At 44.8% G+C, this 21022-nt stretch overlaps 4 protein-coding genes across 4 annotated transcripts; all 4 read right to left on the bottom strand.

The window, feature by feature from the left end:
- Positions 1-330: 330 nt before the first annotated feature.
- LOC139039984 (keratin-associated protein 4-6-like) lies at positions 331-1393 on the bottom strand. Its single transcript, XM_070482166.1, has one exon. It carries the CDS (start codon positions 1335-1337, stop codon positions 642-644), a length of 696 nt encoding a protein of 231 aa, XP_070338267.1. The 5' UTR covers positions 1338-1393; the 3' UTR covers positions 331-641.
- A 5222-nt stretch (positions 1394-6615) lies between these two features.
- On the bottom strand, positions 6616-7678 carry LOC123276039 (keratin-associated protein 4-6-like). Its single transcript, XM_044744836.2, has one exon. It carries the CDS (start codon positions 7620-7622, stop codon positions 6927-6929), a length of 696 nt encoding a protein of 231 aa, XP_044600771.2. The 5' UTR covers positions 7623-7678; the 3' UTR covers positions 6616-6926.
- Positions 7679-12900: 5222 nt separating this feature from the next.
- LOC123276305 (keratin-associated protein 4-6-like) lies at positions 12901-13963 on the bottom strand. Its single transcript, XM_044745755.2, has one exon. It carries the CDS (start codon positions 13905-13907, stop codon positions 13212-13214), a length of 696 nt encoding a protein of 231 aa, XP_044601690.2. The 5' UTR covers positions 13908-13963; the 3' UTR covers positions 12901-13211.
- Positions 13964-19185: 5222 nt separating this feature from the next.
- Positions 19186-20188, bottom strand: LOC123276037 (keratin-associated protein 4-6-like). Its single transcript, XM_044744832.2, has one exon. The coding sequence runs from the start codon at positions 20130-20132 to the stop codon at positions 19497-19499; it is 636 nt and encodes a 211-aa protein (XP_044600767.2). The 5' UTR covers positions 20133-20188; the 3' UTR covers positions 19186-19496.
- Positions 20189-21022: the final 834 nt, after the last annotated feature.

Genomic DNA, 21022 nt, shown 5'->3' on the forward strand with positions numbered 1-21022 from the left:
AAGACAAACGTGCAGACTGTGCCAAATAGCACATTGCAGCTACGACAGCGGATGTGACCACGAAGCACGTATTGTGTTCTTTTTACTTTTATTTACGTGGAGTCCGCCAAACTCCCGGCTTCACTTCTTTGTTCTTTTCCTTGGAGACATTCATAGTCTTAGGTGATTTGCTCATGAACTAAGGAGGCATCTAGGAATAAATCAGGCAGTGAATAATGAACCATTTGCGGAGAAGTGATAAGACCATGTGGTGTGTCCTGCAGGAGCAGGACAGGTACACTTCTCTAGAAAGTGAAGACAAAATCTCAAGGGAGCCACAATCACGCTGAATTTTTAATGCAGGGAGAAGTAACTTTATTTTGTTACAGAAATATATCAGGGTACAGAAAAGCCCTAGAAAAAAGAAGTCAGGAGAATGATTTCACCACTGGTCAGGTTGAAGGGTAAACTCTGTTAAGCGTAAGTGCTCGGGACCACATCTGTCTCCTGCAACAGCGTGACCCGGTTCCCCAATGGAATCCTGAGGCCCAGTTCAGTCAAGTGACCTCAACCACACTCCCTGTTTCCTAAAGGTCAGCATAACAGTAGGGTCTATATCTGTGAGAACAGAGGTAGACAGATGGTGGTCACAGGGCAGAGATTCAGCAGCAAGAGGAGGGGCAGCACACAGGGCGGGGGCAGGTGGAGATGACACAGGTGGGGCGGTAGCAAGTGGTGTGGCAGGAGACCCGGCCACAGACTGGGCGCAGACAGCAGGAGGGGCGGCAGCAGCTGGAGCCGCAGCAGCTAGAACTGGAGCAAGAGGGCTGGCAGCAGCTGGAGATGCAGCACTGGGGCTGGCAGCAGCTGGACACATCACAGCTGGGGCGGCAGCAGCTGGAGATGCAGCACTGGGGCCTGCAGCAGCTGGACACATCACAGCTGGGGCGGCAGCAGCTGGACACACTGCAGCTGGGGCGGCAGCAGCTAGAACTGGAGCAAGAGGGCTGGCAGCAGCTGGAGATGCAGCACTGGGGCTGGCAGCAGCTGGACACATCACAGCTGGGGCGGCAGCAGCTGGAGATGCAGCACTGGGGCCGGCAGCAGCTGGACACATCACAGCTGGGGCGGCAGCAGCTGGACACACTGCAGCTGGGGCGGCAGCAGCTAGAACTGGAGCAAGAGGGCTGGCAGCAGCTGGAGATGCAGCACTGGGGCCTGCAGAAGCTGGACACACTGCAGCTGGGGCGGAGGCAGGTGGTTCTGCAGCACGTGATCTGACAACAGCTGGGGCGGCAGCAGGTCTCCTGGCCACAGCCCTGGTCAGAGCAGACGGAGCCACAACAGGAGCTGACCATGGTGTCAGTGGAAGGCTTGGGGTTCCACAAGTGGGTAGGAGTGGGTTTCACAAGAGTGGTTTCCTGAGTTTGAGAGTCTCCCATCCCGCTCCCCTTTTATACTCCGCTGAGTAGCTGATGTTACCATGAGTAGCAGGCTTTCCTTGTTGTTTTTCCTGCTGGGGAGTTAATTAATATTACTGAGTTAATAATTGTGCTTATTAGGTTAAACATGCCAGAATTTCTAAGAAAAGCATCATTTCCTTCTTCTGCAGCGATTCATTGATCGTGTTAAGCCAGGTGACACCACTTTCATGTTTCTTCCTCTGCCTATGTGTCTTCCAAGTTGGGAATATCATACGATATTCTATTACAGAGATTTTACATGTGTCACCTTTTCCTTTTCTTTGCATGATTCTAGATAATATTTTGAGGGTGGTTATCACAAGGCCAAATCTCTTTATATGTCAAAGGAGAAAAATGCCTGCTGCTGTCCGGTGGAGCGCTGAGAAGGAAACAGGGGGAAAGACTCACCATTGGGGTTACTTGTGCATGATGGGGGATCTGTGGTCTGGGGGCCTGGTGGCCTTTATACTCTCGTACAATGAGGGGAGACTCGGATGTGTTTCCTGGGTGACTGGGGGGTCAGGAGGTTACAGAGTCGTCCCAATCTCACTGTAATGATGCTCCTCAAGAGTTAGTTTTTAATCACTCCTTCCAATGGGCAGACTTTTCCTTACAAAGACAAACTTCCTCCCCAGGAATCTTCACACACAGTAGGCTAAAGGCGAGTGCGTTGACGTACCTGCTGGTGGGCCAACAGATGCAATGCCTTCTGCATTATGTGGAAGGTTTCATTTAAAGCCTTTCTCTTTACCCTTTCAGTAATTTGAATTCAAGTCACTCTGCTTAGATAAAGAGGATATAAACAGATAAGCCTCACTCTTTGTCCTGTAGGCACGTAAATAAGATATATTAAGAGGCACGATTTTGGCAAATATTCAAAGCGTCAAAGTATTAGGGTCCACAATGAGCGTTATGTGTATGAGTCGTATGTACTTGCGGTGAAAAGTGAGATAATATAAACAGCTACTGTTTGGGAGTGCTGCCACGTGCCAGACATTCTGCTGAATGCTCTGTAGTTATTGCCTTGGTCTTTCCTCTCAAAGAACAGTGAGTTGCTCATTATTCTCTTAGAGTCACACAGAAGTGCGTTAAGTTGTTAGATCCTGTCAGTCTGTGAAGGGTAAGCAGTACCAGTTCCACACCTTCGGTTGCGCTGTTTTATCCTGTTAGAATGCTTCTTCTCCTACTTCTTCTCAGCAGTTTCTTACCATTCCTTTAAGTTCCAGCCCGGATGTCTCCTTCTCCCATGTTTTCCTCGACACACATTTTGCTAAACCTCCGCTCCTCCCCCTTTATGCTTGCTATCACATTGTGGAAGTCTCAGACTTCACACGTCCGGTTCTAACCTAAACCCGCTTGCCTGTCCGTCTCCAGCTGGATGGTCAACACCTGAGTGGACACTTGAACCACATGTTGTTATCATCATGCGTGGAGCGGAGGACGCCATCAGTGTTTCCTTTTTATTCCTAGAAATCTCTTTTTAAATTATATTTCGGAATTGTGCCAAATATCTTTGTTTCCAAAGTAAATTCTCTGAAGGGGACCACGTTTAAGGAATTCTCCTATTCCTGTTCCTTCCTTGTAGGCCCTCCCTCCCCCATAGACGGCCATATTTATAATTTAACATTTTCCTTCCCGTTGCTATTTTAAATATAAATATATTTGGGTTTCATACTTGTATCACCTTTGTTTCTTAGATAAATGGTTGTATACTGCGCACTTTGTTCCAACTGGCTTTTCTCCACTTAACAATTGATCCCAGAGCTCAGCTCACAGTGGTATGTTCAGATATCCTTCATTCCATTCTCAGCCACAATGGAGTCCATTCTGCGGACATCATACAGCTTATTTAGCCAGCCTCCTGTAGATGGACATTTGGGTTGTTTCCAGGCGTTCACTATTAAAATAATATTGTGCCTTGAAAACAAGAAGTATTTTTGTTATTCTGAGGATTGAGAGTTCAATGTGTATCTACAAGATCTACCTTGTTGATTTTGTTTAGTTCTTTCATATTCTTATTAATTTTTCTCCTCATCTTCTCACCTTAAATGCAAAGTGTGTTAAAGTCTTCAGTTGCTGGTCTCTTTCTCTTCTATTCTCGCATCACCTGTGGTCTCTGTTTCTGAAGTTCAGCTGTGTAGTTATATTTTCACTGAGCCTTTACCATGAGAAAGCGTCCCACGTTGTCTCCTGTGACGCTTTTTGTGTGACTCCAACTTGTTTGATAACAAAATCGGGACCCCTGCTTTCTTTTATTTGCATATTCTGTGATATAACCTCCTCTATTCCCTTACTTTTAGCGCTCTGAGGCTGGTTGTTTTAGCTGTATCTTGTGTCTACGGCATAGTAGTGGGTGTTTACTTTTCAGTCAATCTGCAAATCTCTTTCTTTTTACCTGTGAGTTGAGACTCTTACATGTGTTGGTGTAACCATTGATCAATATGTTTGGCTTCAGTTGTGTCGTTTTATTATAAATATAGTGATATACCTATGTAATATAATAAATAGTCATATATAATAATAGTGATATATAACATGTAGTGAATTATGTTTTATATATAATATGTATGTTAAACAGTTATGTCTCTATCTCCGTATCTCTGTAACTAATCTTTCACTATTTGTTTTATTCCCTCTCTGTTTCTCTCTCTCTCTCTCAATGTGTATTTTGGTACTCAGGAAGATTTGTATCTTGTACTAACAGCTACCTTCGTAGAAATGTCTTTATATAATACCCGAGGAGTCTGATTTTTTGGCTATCGTCAGTTGATTCTCTTCTTTCAGAAACATTAGAATTACCTACTTACTTCTTAGTCCTCCCTGTCCTGCCGCATCAGATTTGAGTTCCTATTTAATACCCGTAGGCAATCAGCAATATTTTCTACTTTATGTACTCTCTCTCCTTTCCCTCCATTTTTTGGTAATTGTCCTACATCTGCATGGTCAGTACATGGCCATTACACATCACATTGCCTCTCTCATGTTCCACACTCAATGTTAGTTCTATGAATAATATGGATGCATATTAGATGTGCATCCATACATGTGCATGTGTGTATATAGAACGCCCTCTGCTAGTCCTCGTGTAGATGTCCCTCCAGTATCTTCAGTCATTTTGGTTGGTTGGAGCTCGTTCACGAGTAAATTCCTCAGGACAGGCCCACGGGGAGAACATTCACTGAGGTCCTTCGTGTTCACAGGAGTTTTTTGTGGCCTTTATAGCTGGAGTTCAGTTGGGCTAGATAGAAAATCCTTGGCTCATATTTCCTTTCTTAAGTGTCTTTAAAAGTTAGTCCATTACCTTCTAGCATAAAGTATTGCCATCAAAAAGTGTGAACACAATCCACTTCCCCTTTCCTTATAACTGACATGGATTTTTTGTCTAGATCTTCATTGAGTTTCTCTTTTTTAAAAAATCCAATAGTTTTATAACATTGTGTCTCAATTTTGAGCGCTGTGGGCTGCTTTTTCCAGGTGTGTACAAGTGAGCTTTTATTTGAATTTCAATTCTTAGTATTCATTGTGTTTCATAGCTTTGTTTTTCTTCTTTGGAGATCTATTATAGATATTCTCTGTGTATTTTCTCTGTCACTTTTTCCTTCAAAATCCCTCTGTATCTTTCTTCATTTCAGTCTTCAAGATGGGTTTGGAAATTCCATACAAATGTTAAAATCAGCTTCTAAGCATCCACTAATCAGCGTACTGGGATTTTGATTGCGATTGCATTGAATCTTTAGACTGATTGACGGAGAATGGGCATCTTAGCGATACTGAGCGCGCCGGTCCACAAAGGGGTGTGTCTCCATTCCTTTAGATCTTCCCTGATTTGTCCTTCTGCAACGGTGCAGCTTTGCAGGCAGAGTTCTGCCACAGTTTTGTATTTTTTCCCTGAGCATCTTGCGTTCTTGATGCCTTTGTAAATAGAATTGCTCTCATTTAAACTTAATTATGTCGTAGTTTGTTGCTAGTATACCAAATACAGTTAATTTGAGTACACTGACCTTGTATGTCACGTCCCTGTTAAATTCACTTGTTAGTTTCTTGAGTTGTTTTGAGTGTAGGAGCCCAAATTTCTGTCTAGTTGTCACCTCAAGTGAGTAACTGATGATTTATTTTCATGCTCTCTTTCTTCAGTGAGCCAGCCCCCTAGCTCCCTCTCCAAACTAGGCAGCTTTGGTGGGGCTCTCAGATTGTGGAGTAAGGAACTGTCTTTTAGGGGACCGTGTCCCCATTTGAATCACAGATACCTGCACCTAAAGAAAAGCTCCAAAGCTCAGTCTCGTTCCTATAAATAAAGCACAGGGAGAAATATAGTGTACAAACCAGTGGACAAATGTCTAGAAAAATATTAAAAAGTAAACACATCAGTGATTTTGTTGAGAACCTCCACTAGGGTGGCGGCTCCCTTAGTGCAGAGAGTTTTGTGTGTGTTGCTCTCCGCTGTTACCCCACCACCTTTAACAGTGTCGCCACGTAATAAATGCTGAATAAATACTTTTTAAATGAATGAGTGAAGATTTTGGCATTTGGAAGGATCAATGAAAGGAGACTCACTTTTCAGGAAAAACGCTTGACCCCCGTTTCCACATAGAAACACCTGACAGGAGGTCAATACTGCTCTCTGCTGTGGTCATGCCACGGTTTCCACCAAGCACCTTGTCTTATGAAGGACCTGCTGCACTCCTCTAGGTTGCCTGTCTGCCCTTGCAGTGTATATGGATTTGAAATCTCCTATCAAAAGAAAAAATGCGTGAGGACTAAGGTCCTATTGTAAATAGGGGCAGAATCAGCACACACTTGTTTTGCTGCGTGGATGACACCCGTATCATGGAGCGCGAGTCTGAAGACAAACGTGCAGACTGTGCCAAATAGCACATTGCAGCTACGACAGCGGATGTGACCACGAAGCACGTATTGTGTTCTTTTTACTTTTATTTACGTGGAGTCCGCCAAACTCCCGGCTTCACTTCTTTGTTCTTTTCCTTGGAGACATTCATAGTCTTAGGTGATTTGCTCATGAACTAAGGAGGCATCTAGGAATAAATCAGGCAGTGAATAATGAACCATTTGCGGAGAAGTGATAAGACCATGTGGTGTGTCCTGCAGGAGCAGGACAGGTACACTTCTCTAGAAAGTGAAGACAAAATCTCAAGGGAGCCACAATCACGCTGAATTTTTAATGCAGGGAGAAGTAACTTTATTTTGTTACAGAAATATATCAGGGTACAGAAAAGCCCTAGAAAAAAGAAGTCAGGAGAATGATTTCACCACTGGTCAGGTTGAAGGGTAAACTCTGTTAAGCGTAAGTGCTCGGGACCACATCTGTCTCCTGCAACAGCGTGACCCGGTTCCCCAATGGAATCCTGAGGCCCAGTTCAGTCAAGTGACCTCAACCACACTCCCTGTTTCCTAAAGGTCAGCATAACAGTAGGGTCTATATCTGTGAGAACAGAGGTAGACAGATGGTGGTCACAGGGCAGAGATTCAGCAGCAAGAGGAGGGGCAGCACACAGGGCGGGGGCAGGTGGAGATGACACAGGTGGGGCGGTAGCAAGTGGTGTGGCAGGAGACCCGGCCACAGACTGGGCGCAGACAGCAGGAGGGGCGGCAGCAGCTGGAGCCGCAGCAGCTAGAACTGGAGCAAGAGGGCTGGCAGCAGCTGGAGATGCAGCACTGGGGCTGGCAGCAGCTGGACACATCACAGCTGGGGCGGCAGCAGCTGGAGATGCAGCACTGGGGCCTGCAGCAGCTGGACACATCACAGCTGGGGCGGCAGCAGCTGGACACACTGCAGCTGGGGCGGCAGCAGCTAGAACTGGAGCAAGAGGGCTGGCAGCAGCTGGAGATGCAGCACTGGGGCTGGCAGCAGCTGGACACATCACAGCTGGGGCGGCAGCAGCTGGAGATGCAGCACTGGGGCCGGCAGCAGCTGGACACATCACAGCTGGGGCGGCAGCAGCTGGACACACTGCAGCTGGGGCGGCAGCAGCTAGAACTGGAGCAAGAGGGCTGGCAGCAGCTGGAGATGCAGCACTGGGGCCTGCAGAAGCTGGACACACTGCAGCTGGGGCGGAGGCAGGTGGTTCTGCAGCACGTGATCTGACAACAGCTGGGGCGGCAGCAGGTCTCCTGGCCACAGCCCTGGTCAGAGCAGACGGAGCCACAACAGGAGCTGACCATGGTGTCAGTGGAAGGCTTGGGGTTCCACAAGTGGGTAGGAGTGGGTTTCACAAGAGTGGTTTCCTGAGTTTGAGAGTCTCCCATCCCGCTCCCCTTTTATACTCCGCTGAGTAGCTGATGTTACCATGAGTAGCAGGCTTTCCTTGTTGTTTTTCCTGCTGGGGAGTTAATTAATATTACTGAGTTAATAATTGTGCTTATTAGGTTAAACATGCCAGAATTTCTAAGAAAAGCATCATTTCCTTCTTCTGCAGCGATTCATTGATCGTGTTAAGCCAGGTGACACCACTTTCATGTTTCTTCCTCTGCCTATGTGTCTTCCAAGTTGGGAATATCATACGATATTCTATTACAGAGATTTTACATGTGTCACCTTTTCCTTTTCTTTGCATGATTCTAGATAATATTTTGAGGGTGGTTATCACAAGGCCAAATCTCTTTATATGTCAAAGGAGAAAAATGCCTGCTGCTGTCCGGTGGAGCGCTGAGAAGGAAACAGGGGGAAAGACTCACCATTGGGGTTACTTGTGCATGATGGGGGATCTGTGGTCTGGGGGCCTGGTGGCCTTTATACTCTCGTACAATGAGGGGAGACTCGGATGTGTTTCCTGGGTGACTGGGGGGTCAGGAGGTTACAGAGTCGTCCCAATCTCACTGTAATGATGCTCCTCAAGAGTTAGTTTTTAATCACTCCTTCCAATGGGCAGACTTTTCCTTACAAAGACAAACTTCCTCCCCAGGAATCTTCACACACAGTAGGCTAAAGGCGAGTGCGTTGACGTACCTGCTGGTGGGCCAACAGATGCAATGCCTTCTGCATTATGTGGAAGGTTTCATTTAAAGCCTTTCTCTTTACCCTTTCAGTAATTTGAATTCAAGTCACTCTGCTTAGATAAAGAGGATATAAACAGATAAGCCTCACTCTTTGTCCTGTAGGCACGTAAATAAGATATATTAAGAGGCACGATTTTGGCAAATATTCAAAGCGTCAAAGTATTAGGGTCCACAATGAGCGTTATGTGTATGAGTCGTATGTACTTGCGGTGAAAAGTGAGATAATATAAACAGCTACTGTTTGGGAGTGCTGCCACGTGCCAGACATTCTGCTGAATGCTCTGTAGTTATTGCCTTGGTCTTTCCTCTCAAAGAACAGTGAGTTGCTCATTATTCTCTTAGAGTCACACAGAAGTGCGTTAAGTTGTTAGATCCTGTCAGTCTGTGAAGGGTAAGCAGTACCAGTTCCACACCTTCGGTTGCGCTGTTTTATCCTGTTAGAATGCTTCTTCTCCTACTTCTTCTCAGCAGTTTCTTACCATTCCTTTAAGTTCCAGCCCGGATGTCTCCTTCTCCCATGTTTTCCTCGACACACATTTTGCTAAACCTCCGCTCCTCCCCCTTTATGCTTGCTATCACATTGTGGAAGTCTCAGACTTCACACGTCCGGTTCTAACCTAAACCCGCTTGCCTGTCCGTCTCCAGCTGGATGGTCAACACCTGAGTGGACACTTGAACCACATGTTGTTATCATCATGCGTGGAGCGGAGGACGCCATCAGTGTTTCCTTTTTATTCCTAGAAATCTCTTTTTAAATTATATTTCGGAATTGTGCCAAATATCTTTGTTTCCAAAGTAAATTCTCTGAAGGGGACCACGTTTAAGGAATTCTCCTATTCCTGTTCCTTCCTTGTAGGCCCTCCCTCCCCCATAGACGGCCATATTTATAATTTAACATTTTCCTTCCCATTGCTATTTTAAATATAAATATATTTGGGTTTCATACTTGTATCACCTTTGTTTCTTAGATAAATGGTTGTATACTGCGCACTTTGTTCCAACTGGCTTTTCTCCACTTAACAATTGATCCCAGAGCTCAGCTCACAGTGGTATGTTCAGATATCCTTCATTCCATTCTCAGCCACAATGGAGTCCATTCTGCGGACATCATACAGCTTATTTAGCCAGCCTCCTGTAGATGGACATTTGGGTTGTTTCCAGGCGTTCACTATTAAAATAATATTGTGCCTTGAAAACAAGAAGTATTTTTGTTATTCTGAGGATTGAGAGTTCAATGTGTATCTACAAGATCTACCTTGTTGATTTTGTTTAGTTCTTTCATATTCTTATTAATTTTTCTCCTCATCTTCTCACCTTAAATGCAAAGTGTGTTAAAGTCTTCAGTTGCTGGTCTCTTTCTCTTCTATTCTCGCATCACCTGTGGTCTCTGTTTCTGAAGTTCAGCTGTGTAGTTATATTTTCACTGAGCCTTTACCATGAGAAAGCGTCCCACGTTGTCTCCTGTGACGCTTTTTGTGTGACTCCAACTTGTTTGATAACAAAATCGGGACCCCTGCTTTCTTTTATTTGCATATTCTGTGATATAACCTCCTCTATTCCCTTACTTTTAGCGCTCTGAGGCTGGTTGTTTTAGCTGTATCTTGTGTCTACGGCATAGTAGTGGGTGTTTACTTTTCAGTCAATCTGCAAATCTCTTTCTTTTTACCTGTGAGTTGAGACTCTTACATGTGTTGGTGTAACCATTGATCAATATGTTTGGCTTCAGTTGTGTCGTTTTATTATAAATATAGTGATATACCTATGTAATATAATAAATAGTCATATATAATAATAGTGATATATAACATGTAGTGAATTATGTTTTATATATAATATGTATGTTAAACAGTTATGTCTCTATCTCCGTATCTCTGTAACTAATCTTTCACTATTTGTTTTATTCCCTCTCTGTTTCTCTCTCTCTCTCTCAATGTGTATTTTGGTACTCAGGAAGATTTGTATCTTGTACTAACAGCTACCTTCGTATAAATGTCTTTATATAATACCCGAGGAGTCTGATTTTTTGGCTATCGTCAGTTGATTCTCTTCTTTCAGAAACATTAGAATTACCTACTTACTTCTTAGTCCTCCCTGTCCTGCCGCATCAGATTTGAGTTCCTATTTAATACCCGTAGGCAATCAGCAATATTTTCTACTTTATGTACTCTCTCTCCTTTCCCTCCATTTTTTGGTAATTGTCCTACATCTGCATGGTCAGTACATGGCCATTACACATCACATTGCCTCTCTCATGTTCCACACTCAATGTTAGTTCTATGAATAATATGGATGCATATTAGATGTGCATCCATACATGTGCATGTGTGTATATAGAACGCCCTCTGCTAGTCCTCGTGTAGATGTCCCTCCAGTATCTTCAGTCATTTTGGTTGGTTGGAGCTCGTTCACGAGTAAATTCCTCAGGACAGGCCCACGGGGAGAACATTCACTGAGGTCCTTCGTGTTCACAGGAGTTTTTTGTGGCCTTTATAGCTGGAGTTCAGTTGGGCTAGATAGAAAATCCTTGGCTCATATTTCCTTTCTTAAGTGTCTTTAAAAGTTAGTCCATTACCTTCTAGCATAAAGTATTGCCATCAAAAAGTGTGAACACAATCCACTTCCCCTTTCCTTATAACTGACATGGATTTTTTGTCTAGATCTTCATTGAGTTTCTCTTTTTTAAAAAATCCAATAGTTTTATAACATTGTGTCTCAATTTTGAGCGCTGTGGGCTGCTTTTTCCAGGTGTGTACAAGTGAGCTTTTATTTGAATTTCAATTCTTAGTATTCATTGTGTTTCATAGCTTTGTTTTTCTTCTTTGGAGATCTATTATAGATATTCTCTGTGTATTTTCTCTGTCACTTTTTCCTTCAAAATCCCTCTGTATCTTTCTTCATTTCAGTCTTCAAGATGGGTTTGGAAATTCCATACAAATGTTAAAATCAGCTTCTAAGCATCCACTAATCAGCGTACTGGGATTTTGATTGCGATTGCATTGAATCTTTAGACTGATTGACGGAGAATGGGCATCTTAGCGATACTGAGCGCGCCGGTCCACGAAGGGGTGTGTCTCCATTCCTTTAGATCTTCCCTGATTTGTCCTTCTGCAACGGTGCAGCTTTGCAGGCAGAGTTCTGCCACAGTTTTGTATTTTTTCCCTGAGCATCTTGCGTTCTTGATGCCTTTGTAAATAGAATTGCTCTCATTTAAACTTAATTATGTCGTAGTTTGTTGCTAGTATACCAAATACAGTTAATTTGAGTACACTGACCTTATATGTCACGTCCCTGTTAAATTCACTTGTTAGTTTCTTGAGTTGTTTTGAGTGTAGGAGCCCAAATTTCTGTCTAGTTGTCACCTCAAGTGAGTAACTGATGATTTATTTTCATGCTCTCTTTCTTCAGTGAGCCAGCCCCCTAGCTCCCTCTCCAAACTAGGCAGCTTTGGTGGGGCTCTCAGATTGTGGAGTAAGGAACTGTCTTTTAGGGGACCGTGTCCCCATTTGAATCACAGATACCTGCACCTAAAGAAAAGCTCCAAAGCTCAGTCTCGTTCCTATAAATAAAGCACAGGGAGAAATATAGTGTACAAACCAGTGGACAAATGTCTAGAAAAATATTAAAAAGTAAACACATCAGTGATTTTGTTGAGAACCTCCACTAGGGTGGCGGCTCCCTTAGTGCAGAGAGTTTTGTGTGTGTTGCTCTCCGCTGTTACCCCACCACCTTTAACAGTGTCGCCACGTAATAAATGCTGAATAAATACTTTTTAAATGAATGAGTGAAGATTTTGGCATTTGGAAGGATCAATGAAAGGAGACTCACTTTTCAGGAAAAGCGCTTGACCCCCGTTTCCACATAGAAACACCTGACAGGAGGTCAATACTGCTCTCTGCTGTGGTCATGCCACGGTTTCCACCAAGCACCTTGTCTTATGAAGGACCTGCTGCACTCCTCTAGGTTGCCTGTCTGCCCTTGCAGTGTATATGGATTTGAAATCTCCTATCAAAAGAAAAAATGCGTGAGGACTAAGGTCCTATTGTAAATAGGGGCAGAATCAGCACACACTTGTTTTGCTGCGTGGATGACACCCGTATCATGGAGCGCGAGTCTGAAGACAAACGTGCAGACTGTGCCAAATAGCACATTGCAGCTACGACAGCGGATGTGACCACGAAGCACGTATTGTGTTCTTTTTACTTTTATTTACGTGGAGTCCGCCAAACTCCCGGCTTCACTTCTTTGTTCTTTTCCTTGGAGACATTCATAGTCTTAGGTGATTTGCTCATGAACTAAGGAGGCATCTAGGAATAAATCAGGCAGTGAATAATGAACCATTTGCGGAGAAGTGATAAGACCATGTGGTGTGTCCTGCAGGAGCAGGACAGGTACACTTCTCTAGAAAGTGAAGACAAAATCTCAAGGGAGCCACAATCACGCTGAATTTTTAATGCAGGGAGAAGTAACTTTATTTTGTTACAGAAATATATCAGGGTACAGAAAAGCCCTAGAAAAAAGAAGTCAGGAGAATGATTTCACCACTGGTCAGGTTGAAGGGTAAACTCTGTTAAGCGTAAGTGCTCGGGACCACATCTGTCTCCTGCAACAGCGTGACCCGGTTCCCCAATGGAATCCTGAGGCCCAGTTCAGTCAAGTGACCTCAACCACACTCCCTGTTTCCTAAAGGTCAGCATAACAGTAGGGTCTATATCTGTGAGAACAGAGGTAGACAGATGGTGGTCACAGGGCAGAGATTCAGCAGCAAGAGGAGGGGCAGCACACAGGGCGGGGGCAGGTGGAGATGACACAGGTGGGGCGGTAGCAAGTGGTGTGGCAGGAGACCCGGCCACAGACTGGGCGCAGACAGCAGGAGGGGCGGCAGCAGCTGGAGCCGCAGCAGCTAGAACTGGAGCAAGAGGGCTGGCAGCAGCTGGAGATGCAGCACTGGGGCTGGCAGCAGCTGGACACATCACAGCTGGGGCGGCAGCAGCTGGAGATGCAGCACTGGGGCCTGCAGCAGCTGGACACATCACAGCTGGGGCGGCAGCAGCTGGACACACTGCAGCTGGGGCGGCAGCAGCTAGAACTGGAGCAAGAGGGCTGGCAGCAGCTGGAGATGCAGCACTGGGGCTGGCAGCAGCTGGACACATCACAGCTGGGGCGGCAGCAGCTGGAGATGCAGCACTGGGGCCGGCAGCAGCTGGACACATCACAGCTGGGGCGGCAGCAGCTGGACACACTGCAGCTGGGGCGGCAGCAGCTAGAACTGGAGCAAGAGGGCTGGCAGCAGCTGGAGATGCAGCACTGGGGCCTGCAGAAGCTGGACACACTGCAGCTGGGGCGGAGGCAGGTGGTTCTGCAGCACGTGATCTGACAACAGCTGGGGCGGCAGCAGGTCTCCTGGCCACAGCCCTGGTCAGAGCAGACGGAGCCACAACAGGAGCTGACCATGGTGTCAGTGGAAGGCTTGGGGTTCCACAAGTGGGTAGGAGTGGGTTTCACAAGAGTGGTTTCCTGAGTTTGAGAGTCTCCCATCCCGCTCCCCTTTTATACTCCGCTGAGTAGCTGATGTTACCATGAGTAGCAGGCTTTCCTTGTTGTTTTTCCTGCTGGGGAGTTAATTAATATTACTGAGTTAATAATTGTGCTTATTAGGTTAAACATGCCAGAATTTCTAAGAAAAGCATCATTTCCTTCTTCTGCAGCGATTCATTGATCGTGTTAAGCCAGGTGACACCACTTTCATGTTTCTTCCTCTGCCTATGTGTCTTCCAAGTTGGGAATATCATACGATATTCTATTACAGAGATTTTACATGTGTCACCTTTTCCTTTTCTTTGCATGATTCTAGATAATATTTTGAGGGTGGTTATCACAAGGCCAAATCTCTTTATATGTCAAAGGAGAAAAATGCCTGCTGCTGTCCGGTGGAGCGCTGAGAAGGAAACAGGGGGAAAGACTCACCATTGGGGTTACTTGTGCATGATGGGGGATCTGTGGTCTGGGGGCCTGGTGGCCTTTATACTCTCGTACAATGAGGGGAGACTCGGATGTGTTTCCTGGGTGACTGGGGGGTCAGGAGGTTACAGAGTCGTCCCAATCTCACTGTAATGATGCTCCTCAAGAGTTAGTTTTTAATCACTCCTTCCAATGGGCAGACTTTTCCTTACAAAGACAAACTTCCTCCCCAGGAATCTTCACACACAGTAGGCTAAAGGCGAGTGCGTTGACGTACCTGCTGGTGGGCCAACAGATGCAATGCCTTCTGCATTATGTGGAAGGTTTCATTTAAAGCCTTTCTCTTTACCCTTTCAGTAATTTGAATTCAAGTCACTCTGCTTAGATAAAGAGGATATAAACAGATAAGCCTCACTCTTTGTCCTGTAGGCACGTAAATAAGATATATTAAGAGGCACGATTTTGGCAAATATTCAAAGCGTCAAAGTATTAGGGTCCACAATGAGCGTTATGTGTATGAGTCGTATGTACTTGCGGTGAAAAGTGAGATAATATAAACAGCTACTGTTTGGGAGTGCTGCCACGTGCCAGACATTCTGCTGAATGCTCTGTAGTTATTGCCTTGGTCTTTCCTCTCAAAGAACAGTGAGTTGCTCATTATTCTCTTAGAGTCACACAGAAGTGCGTTAAGTTGTTAGATCCTGTCAGTCTGTGAAGGGTAAGCAGTACCAGTTCCACACCTTCGGTTGCGCTGTTTTATCCTGTTAGAATGCTTCTTCTCCTACTTCTTCTCAGCAGTTTCTTACCATTCCTTTAAGTTCCAGCCCGGATGTCTCCTTCTCCCATGTTTTCCTCGACACACATTTTGCTAAACCTCCGCTCCTCCCCCTTTATGCTTGCTATCACATTGTGGAAGTCTCAGACTTCACACGTCCGGTTCTAACCTAAACCCGCTTGCCTGTCCGTCTCCAGCTGGATGGTCAACACCTGAGTGGACACTTGAACCACATGTTGTTATCATCATGCGTGGAGCGGAGGACGCCATCAGTGTTTCCTTTTTATTCCTAGAAATCTCTTTTTAAATTATATTTCGGAATTGTGCCAAATATCTTTGTTTCCAAAGTAAATTCTCTGAAGGGGACCACGTTTAAGGAATTCTCCTATTCCTGTTCCTTCCTTGTAGGCCCTCCCTCCCCCATAGACGGCCATATTTATAATTTAACATTTTCCTTCCCATTGCTATTTTAAATATAAATATATTTGGGTTTCATACTTGTATCACCTTTGTTTCTTAGATAAATGGTTGTATACTGCGCACTTTGTTCCAACTGGCTTTTCTCCACTTAACAATTGATCCCAGAGCTCAGCTCACAGTGGTATGTTCAGATATCCTTCATTCCATTCTCAGCCACAATGGAGTCCATTCTGCGGACATCATACAGCTTATTTAGCCAGCCTCCTGTAGATGGACATTTGGGTTGTTTCCAGGCGTTCACTATTAAAATAATATTGTGCCTTGAAAACAAGAAGTATTTTTGTTATTCTGAGGATTGAGAGTTCAATGTGTATCTACAAGATCTACCTTGTTGATTTTGTTTAGTTCTTTCATATTCTTATTAATTTTTCTCCTCATCTTCTCACCTTAAATGCAAAGTGTGTTAAAGTCTTCAGTTGCTGGTCTCTTTCTCTTCTATTCTCGCATCACCTGTGGTCTCTGTTTCTGAAGTTCAGCTGTGTAGTTATATTTTCACTGAGCCTTTACCATGAGAAAGCGTCCCACGTTGTCTCCTGTGACGCTTTTTGTGTGACTCCAACTTGTTTGATAACAAAATCGGGACCCCTGCTTTCTTTTATTTGCATATTCTGTGATATAACCTCCTCTATTCCCTTACTTTTAGCGCTCTGAGGCTGGTTGTTTTAGCTGTATCTTGTGTCTACGGCATAGTAGTGGGTGTTTACTTTTCAGTCAATCTGCAAATCTCTTTCTTTTTACCTGTGAGTTGAGACTCTTACATGTGTTGGTGTAACCATTGATCAATATGTTTGGCTTCAGTTGTGTCGTTTTATTATAAATATAGTGATATACCTATGTAATATAATAAATAGTCATATATAATAATAGTGATATATAACATGTAGTGAATTATGTTTTATATATAATATGTATGTTAAACAGTTATGTCTCTATCTCCGTATCTCTGTAACTAATCTTTCACTATTTGTTTTATTCCCTCTCTGTTTCTCTCTCTCTCTCTCAATGTGTATTTTGGTACTCAGGAAGATTTGTATCTTGTACTAACAGCTACCTTCGTAGAAATGTCTTTATATAATACCCGAGGAGTCTGATTTTTTGGCTATCGTCAGTTGATTCTCTTCTTTCAGAAACATTAGAATTACCTACTTACTTCTTAGTCCTCCCTGTCCTGCCGCATCAGATTTGAGTTCCTATTTAATACCCGTAGGCAATCAGCAATATTTTCTACTTTATGTACTCTCTCTCCTTTCCCTCCATTTTTTGGTAATTGTCCTACATCTGCATGGTCAGTACATGGCCATTACACATCACATTGCCTCTCTCATGTTCCACACTCAATGTTAGTTCTATGAATAATATGGATGCATATTAGATGTGCATCCATACATGTGCATGTGTGTATATAGAACGCCCTCTGCTAGTCCTCGTGTAGATGTCCCTCCAGTATCTTCAGTCATTTTGGTTGGTTGGAGCTCGTTCACGAGTAAATTCCTCAGGACAGGCCCACGGGGAGAACATTCACTGAGGTCCTTCGTGTTCACAGGAGTTTTTTGTGGCCTTTATAGCTGGAGTTCAGTTGGGCTAGATAGAAAATCCTTGGCTCATATTTCCTTTCTTAAGTGTCTTTAAAAGTTAGTCCATTACCTTCTAGCATAAAGTATTGCCATCAAAAAGTGTGAACACAATCCACTTCCCCTTTCCTTATAACTGACATGGATTTTTTGTCTAGATCTTCATTGAGTTTCTCTTTTTTAAAAAATCCAATAGTTTTATAACATTGTGTCTCAATTTTGAGCGCTGTGGGCTGCTTTTTCCAGGTGTGTACAAGTGAGCTTTTATTTGAATTTCAATTCTTAGTATTCATTGTGTTTCATAGCTTTGTTTTTCTTCTTTGGAGATCTATTATAGATATTCTCTGTGTATTTTCTCTGTCACTTTTTCCTTCAAAATCCCTCTGTATCTTTCTTCATTTCAGTCTTCAAGATGGGTTTGGAAATTCCATACAAATGTTAAAATCAGCTTCTAAGCATCCACTAATCAGCGTACTGGGATTTTGATTGCGATTGCATTGAATCTTTAGACTGATTGACGGAGAATGGGCATCTTAGCGATACTGAGCGCGCCGGTCCACGAAGGGGTGTGTCTCCATTCCTTTAGATCTTCCCTGATTTGTCCTTCTGCAACGGTGCAGCTTTGCAGGCAGAGTTCTGCCACAGTTTTGTATTTTTTCCCTGAGCATCTTGCGTTCTTGATGCCTTTGTAAATAGAATTGCTCTCATTTAAACTTAATTATGTCGTAGTTTGTTGCTAGTATACCAAATACAGTTAATTTGAGTACACTGACCTTGTATGTCACGTCCCTGTTAAATTCACTTGTTAGTTTCTTGAGTTGTTTTGAGTGTAGGAGCCCAAATTTCTGTCTAGTTGTCACCTCAAGTGAGTAACTGATGATTTATTTTCATGCTCTCTTTCTTCAGTGAGCCAGCCCCCTAGCTCCCTCTCCAAACTAGGCAGCTTTGGTGGGGCTCTCAGATTGTGGAGTAAGGAACTGTCTTTTAGGGGACCGTGTCCCCATTTGAATCACAGATACCTGCACCTAAAGAAAAGCTCCAAAGCTCAGTCTCGTTCCTATAAATAAAGCACAGGGAGAAATATAGTGTACAAACCAGTGGACAAATGTCTAGAAAAATATTAAAAAGTAAACACATCAGTGATTTTGTTGAGAACCTCCACTAGGGTGGCGGCTCCCTTAGTGCAGAGAGTTTTGTGTGTGTTGCTCTCCGCTGTTACCCCACCACCTTTAACAGTGTCGCCACGTAATAAATGCTGAATAAATACTTTTTAAATGAATGAGTGAAGATTTTGGCATTTGGAAGGATCAATGAAAGGAGACTCACTTTTCAGGAAAAACGCTTGACCCCCGTTTCCACATAGAAACACCTGACAGGAGGTCAATACTGCTCTCTGCTGTGGTCATGCCACGGTTTCCACCAAGCACCTTGTCTTATGAAGGACCTGCTGCACTCCTCTAGGTTGCCTGTCTGCCCTTGCAGTGTATATGGATTTGAAATCTCCTATCAAAAGAAAAAATGCGTGAGGACTAAGGTCCTATTGTAAATAGGGGCAGAATCAGCACACACTTGTTTTGCTGCGTGGATGACACCCGTATCATGGAGCGCGAGTCTGAAGACAAACGTGCAGACTGTGCCAAATAGCACATTGCAGCTACGACAGCGGATGTGACCACGAAGCACGTATTGTGTTCTTTTTACTTTTATTTACGTGGAGTCTGCCAAACTCCCGGCTTCACTTCTTTGTTCTTTTCCTTGGAGACATTCATAGTCTTAGGTGATTTGCTCATGAACTAAGGAGGCATCTAGGAATAAATCAGGCAGTGAATAATGAACCATTTGCGGAGAAGTGATAAGACCATGTGGTGTGTCCTGCAGGAGCAGGACAGGTACACTTCTCTAGAAAGTGAAGACAAAATCTCAAGGGAGCCACAATCACGCTGAATTTTTAATGCAGGGAGAAGTAACTTTATTTTGTTACAGAAATATATCAGGGTACAGAAAAGCCCTAGAAAAAAGAAGTCAGGAGAATGATTTCACCACTGGTCAGGTTGAAGGGTAAACTCTGTTAAGCGTAAGTGCTCGGGACCACATCTGTCTCCTGCAACAGCGTGACCCGGTTCCCCAATGGAATCCTGAGGCCCAGTTCAGTCAAGTGACCTCAACCACACTCCCTGTTTCCTAAAGGTCAGCATAACAGTAGGGTCTATATCTGTGAGAACAGAGGTAGACAGATGGTGGTCACAGGGCAGAGATTCAGCAGCAAGAGGAGGGGCAGCACACAGGGCGGGGGCAGGTGGAGATGACACAGGTGGGGCGGTAGCAAGTGGTGTGGCAGGAGACCCGGCCACAGACTGGGCGCAGACAGCAGGAGGGGCGGCAGCAGCTGGAGCCGCAGCAGCTAGAACTGGAGCAAGAGGGCTGGCAGCAGCTGGAGATGCAGCACTGGGGCTGGCAGCAGCTGGACACATCACAGCTGGGGCGGCAGCAGCTGGACACACTGCAGCTGGGGCGGCAGCAGCTAGAACTGGAGCAAGAGGGCTGGCAGCAGCTGGAGATGCAGCACTGGGGCTGGCAGCAGCTGGACACATCACAGCTGGGGCGGCAGCAGCTGGAGATGCAGCACTGGGGCCGGCAGCAGCTGGACACATCACAGCTGGGGCGGCAGCAGCTGGACACACTGCAGCTGGGGCGGCAGCAGCTAGAACTGGAGCAAGAGGGCTGGCAGCAGCTGGAGATGCAGCACTGGGGCCTGCAGAAGCTGGACACACTGCAGCTGGGGCGGAGGCAGGTGGTTCTGCAGCACGTGATCTGACAACAGCTGGGGCGGCAGCAGGTCTCCTGGCCACAGCCCTGGTCAGAGCAGACGGAGCCACAACAGGAGCTGACCATGGTGTCAGTGGAAGGCTTGGGGTTCCACAAGTGGGTAGGAGTGGGTTTCACAAGAGTGGTTTCCTGAGTTTGAGAGTCTCCCATCCCGCTCCCCTTTTATACTCCGCTGAGTAGCTGATGTTACCATGAGTAGCAGGCTTTCCTTGTTGTTTTTCCTGCTGGGGAGTTAATTAATATTACTGAGTTAATAATTGTGCTTATTAGGTTAAACATGCCAGAATTTCTAAGAAAAGCATCATTTCCTTCTTCTGCAGCGATTCATTGATCGTGTTAAGCCAGGTGACACCACTTTCATGTTTCTTCCTCTGCCTATGTGTCTTCCAAGTTGGGAATATCATACGATATTCTATTACAGAGATTTTACATGTGTCACCTTTTCCTTTTCTTTGCATGATTCTAGATAATATTTTGAGGGTGGTTATCACAAGGCCAAATCTCTTTATATGTCAAAGGAGAAAAATGCCTGCTGCTGTCCGGTGGAGCGCTGAGAAGGAAACAGGGGGAAAGACTCACCATTGGGGTTACTTGTGCATGATGGGGGATCTGTGGTCTGGGGGCCTGGTGGCCTTTATACTCTCGTACAATGAGGGGAGACTCGGATGTGTTTCCTGGGTGACTGGGGGGTCAGGAGGTTACAGAGTCGTCCCAATCTCACTGTAATGATGCTCCTCAAGAGTTAGTTTTTAATCACTCCTTCCAATGGGCAGACTTTTCCTTACAAAGACAAACTTCCTCCCCAGGAATCTTCACACACAGTAGGCTAAAGGCGAGTGCGTTGACGTACCTGCTGGTGGGCCAACAGATGCAATGCCTTCTGCATTATGTGGAAGGTTTCATTTAAAGCCTTTCTCTTTACCCTTTCAGTAATTTGAATTCAAGTCACTCTGCTT

This window comes from Equus asinus, chromosome 13 (assembly GCF_041296235.1).
Source record: "Equus asinus isolate D_3611 breed Donkey chromosome 13, EquAss-T2T_v2, whole genome shotgun sequence".
Taxonomy (NCBI): Eukaryota; Metazoa; Chordata; class Mammalia; order Perissodactyla; family Equidae; genus Equus; species Equus asinus.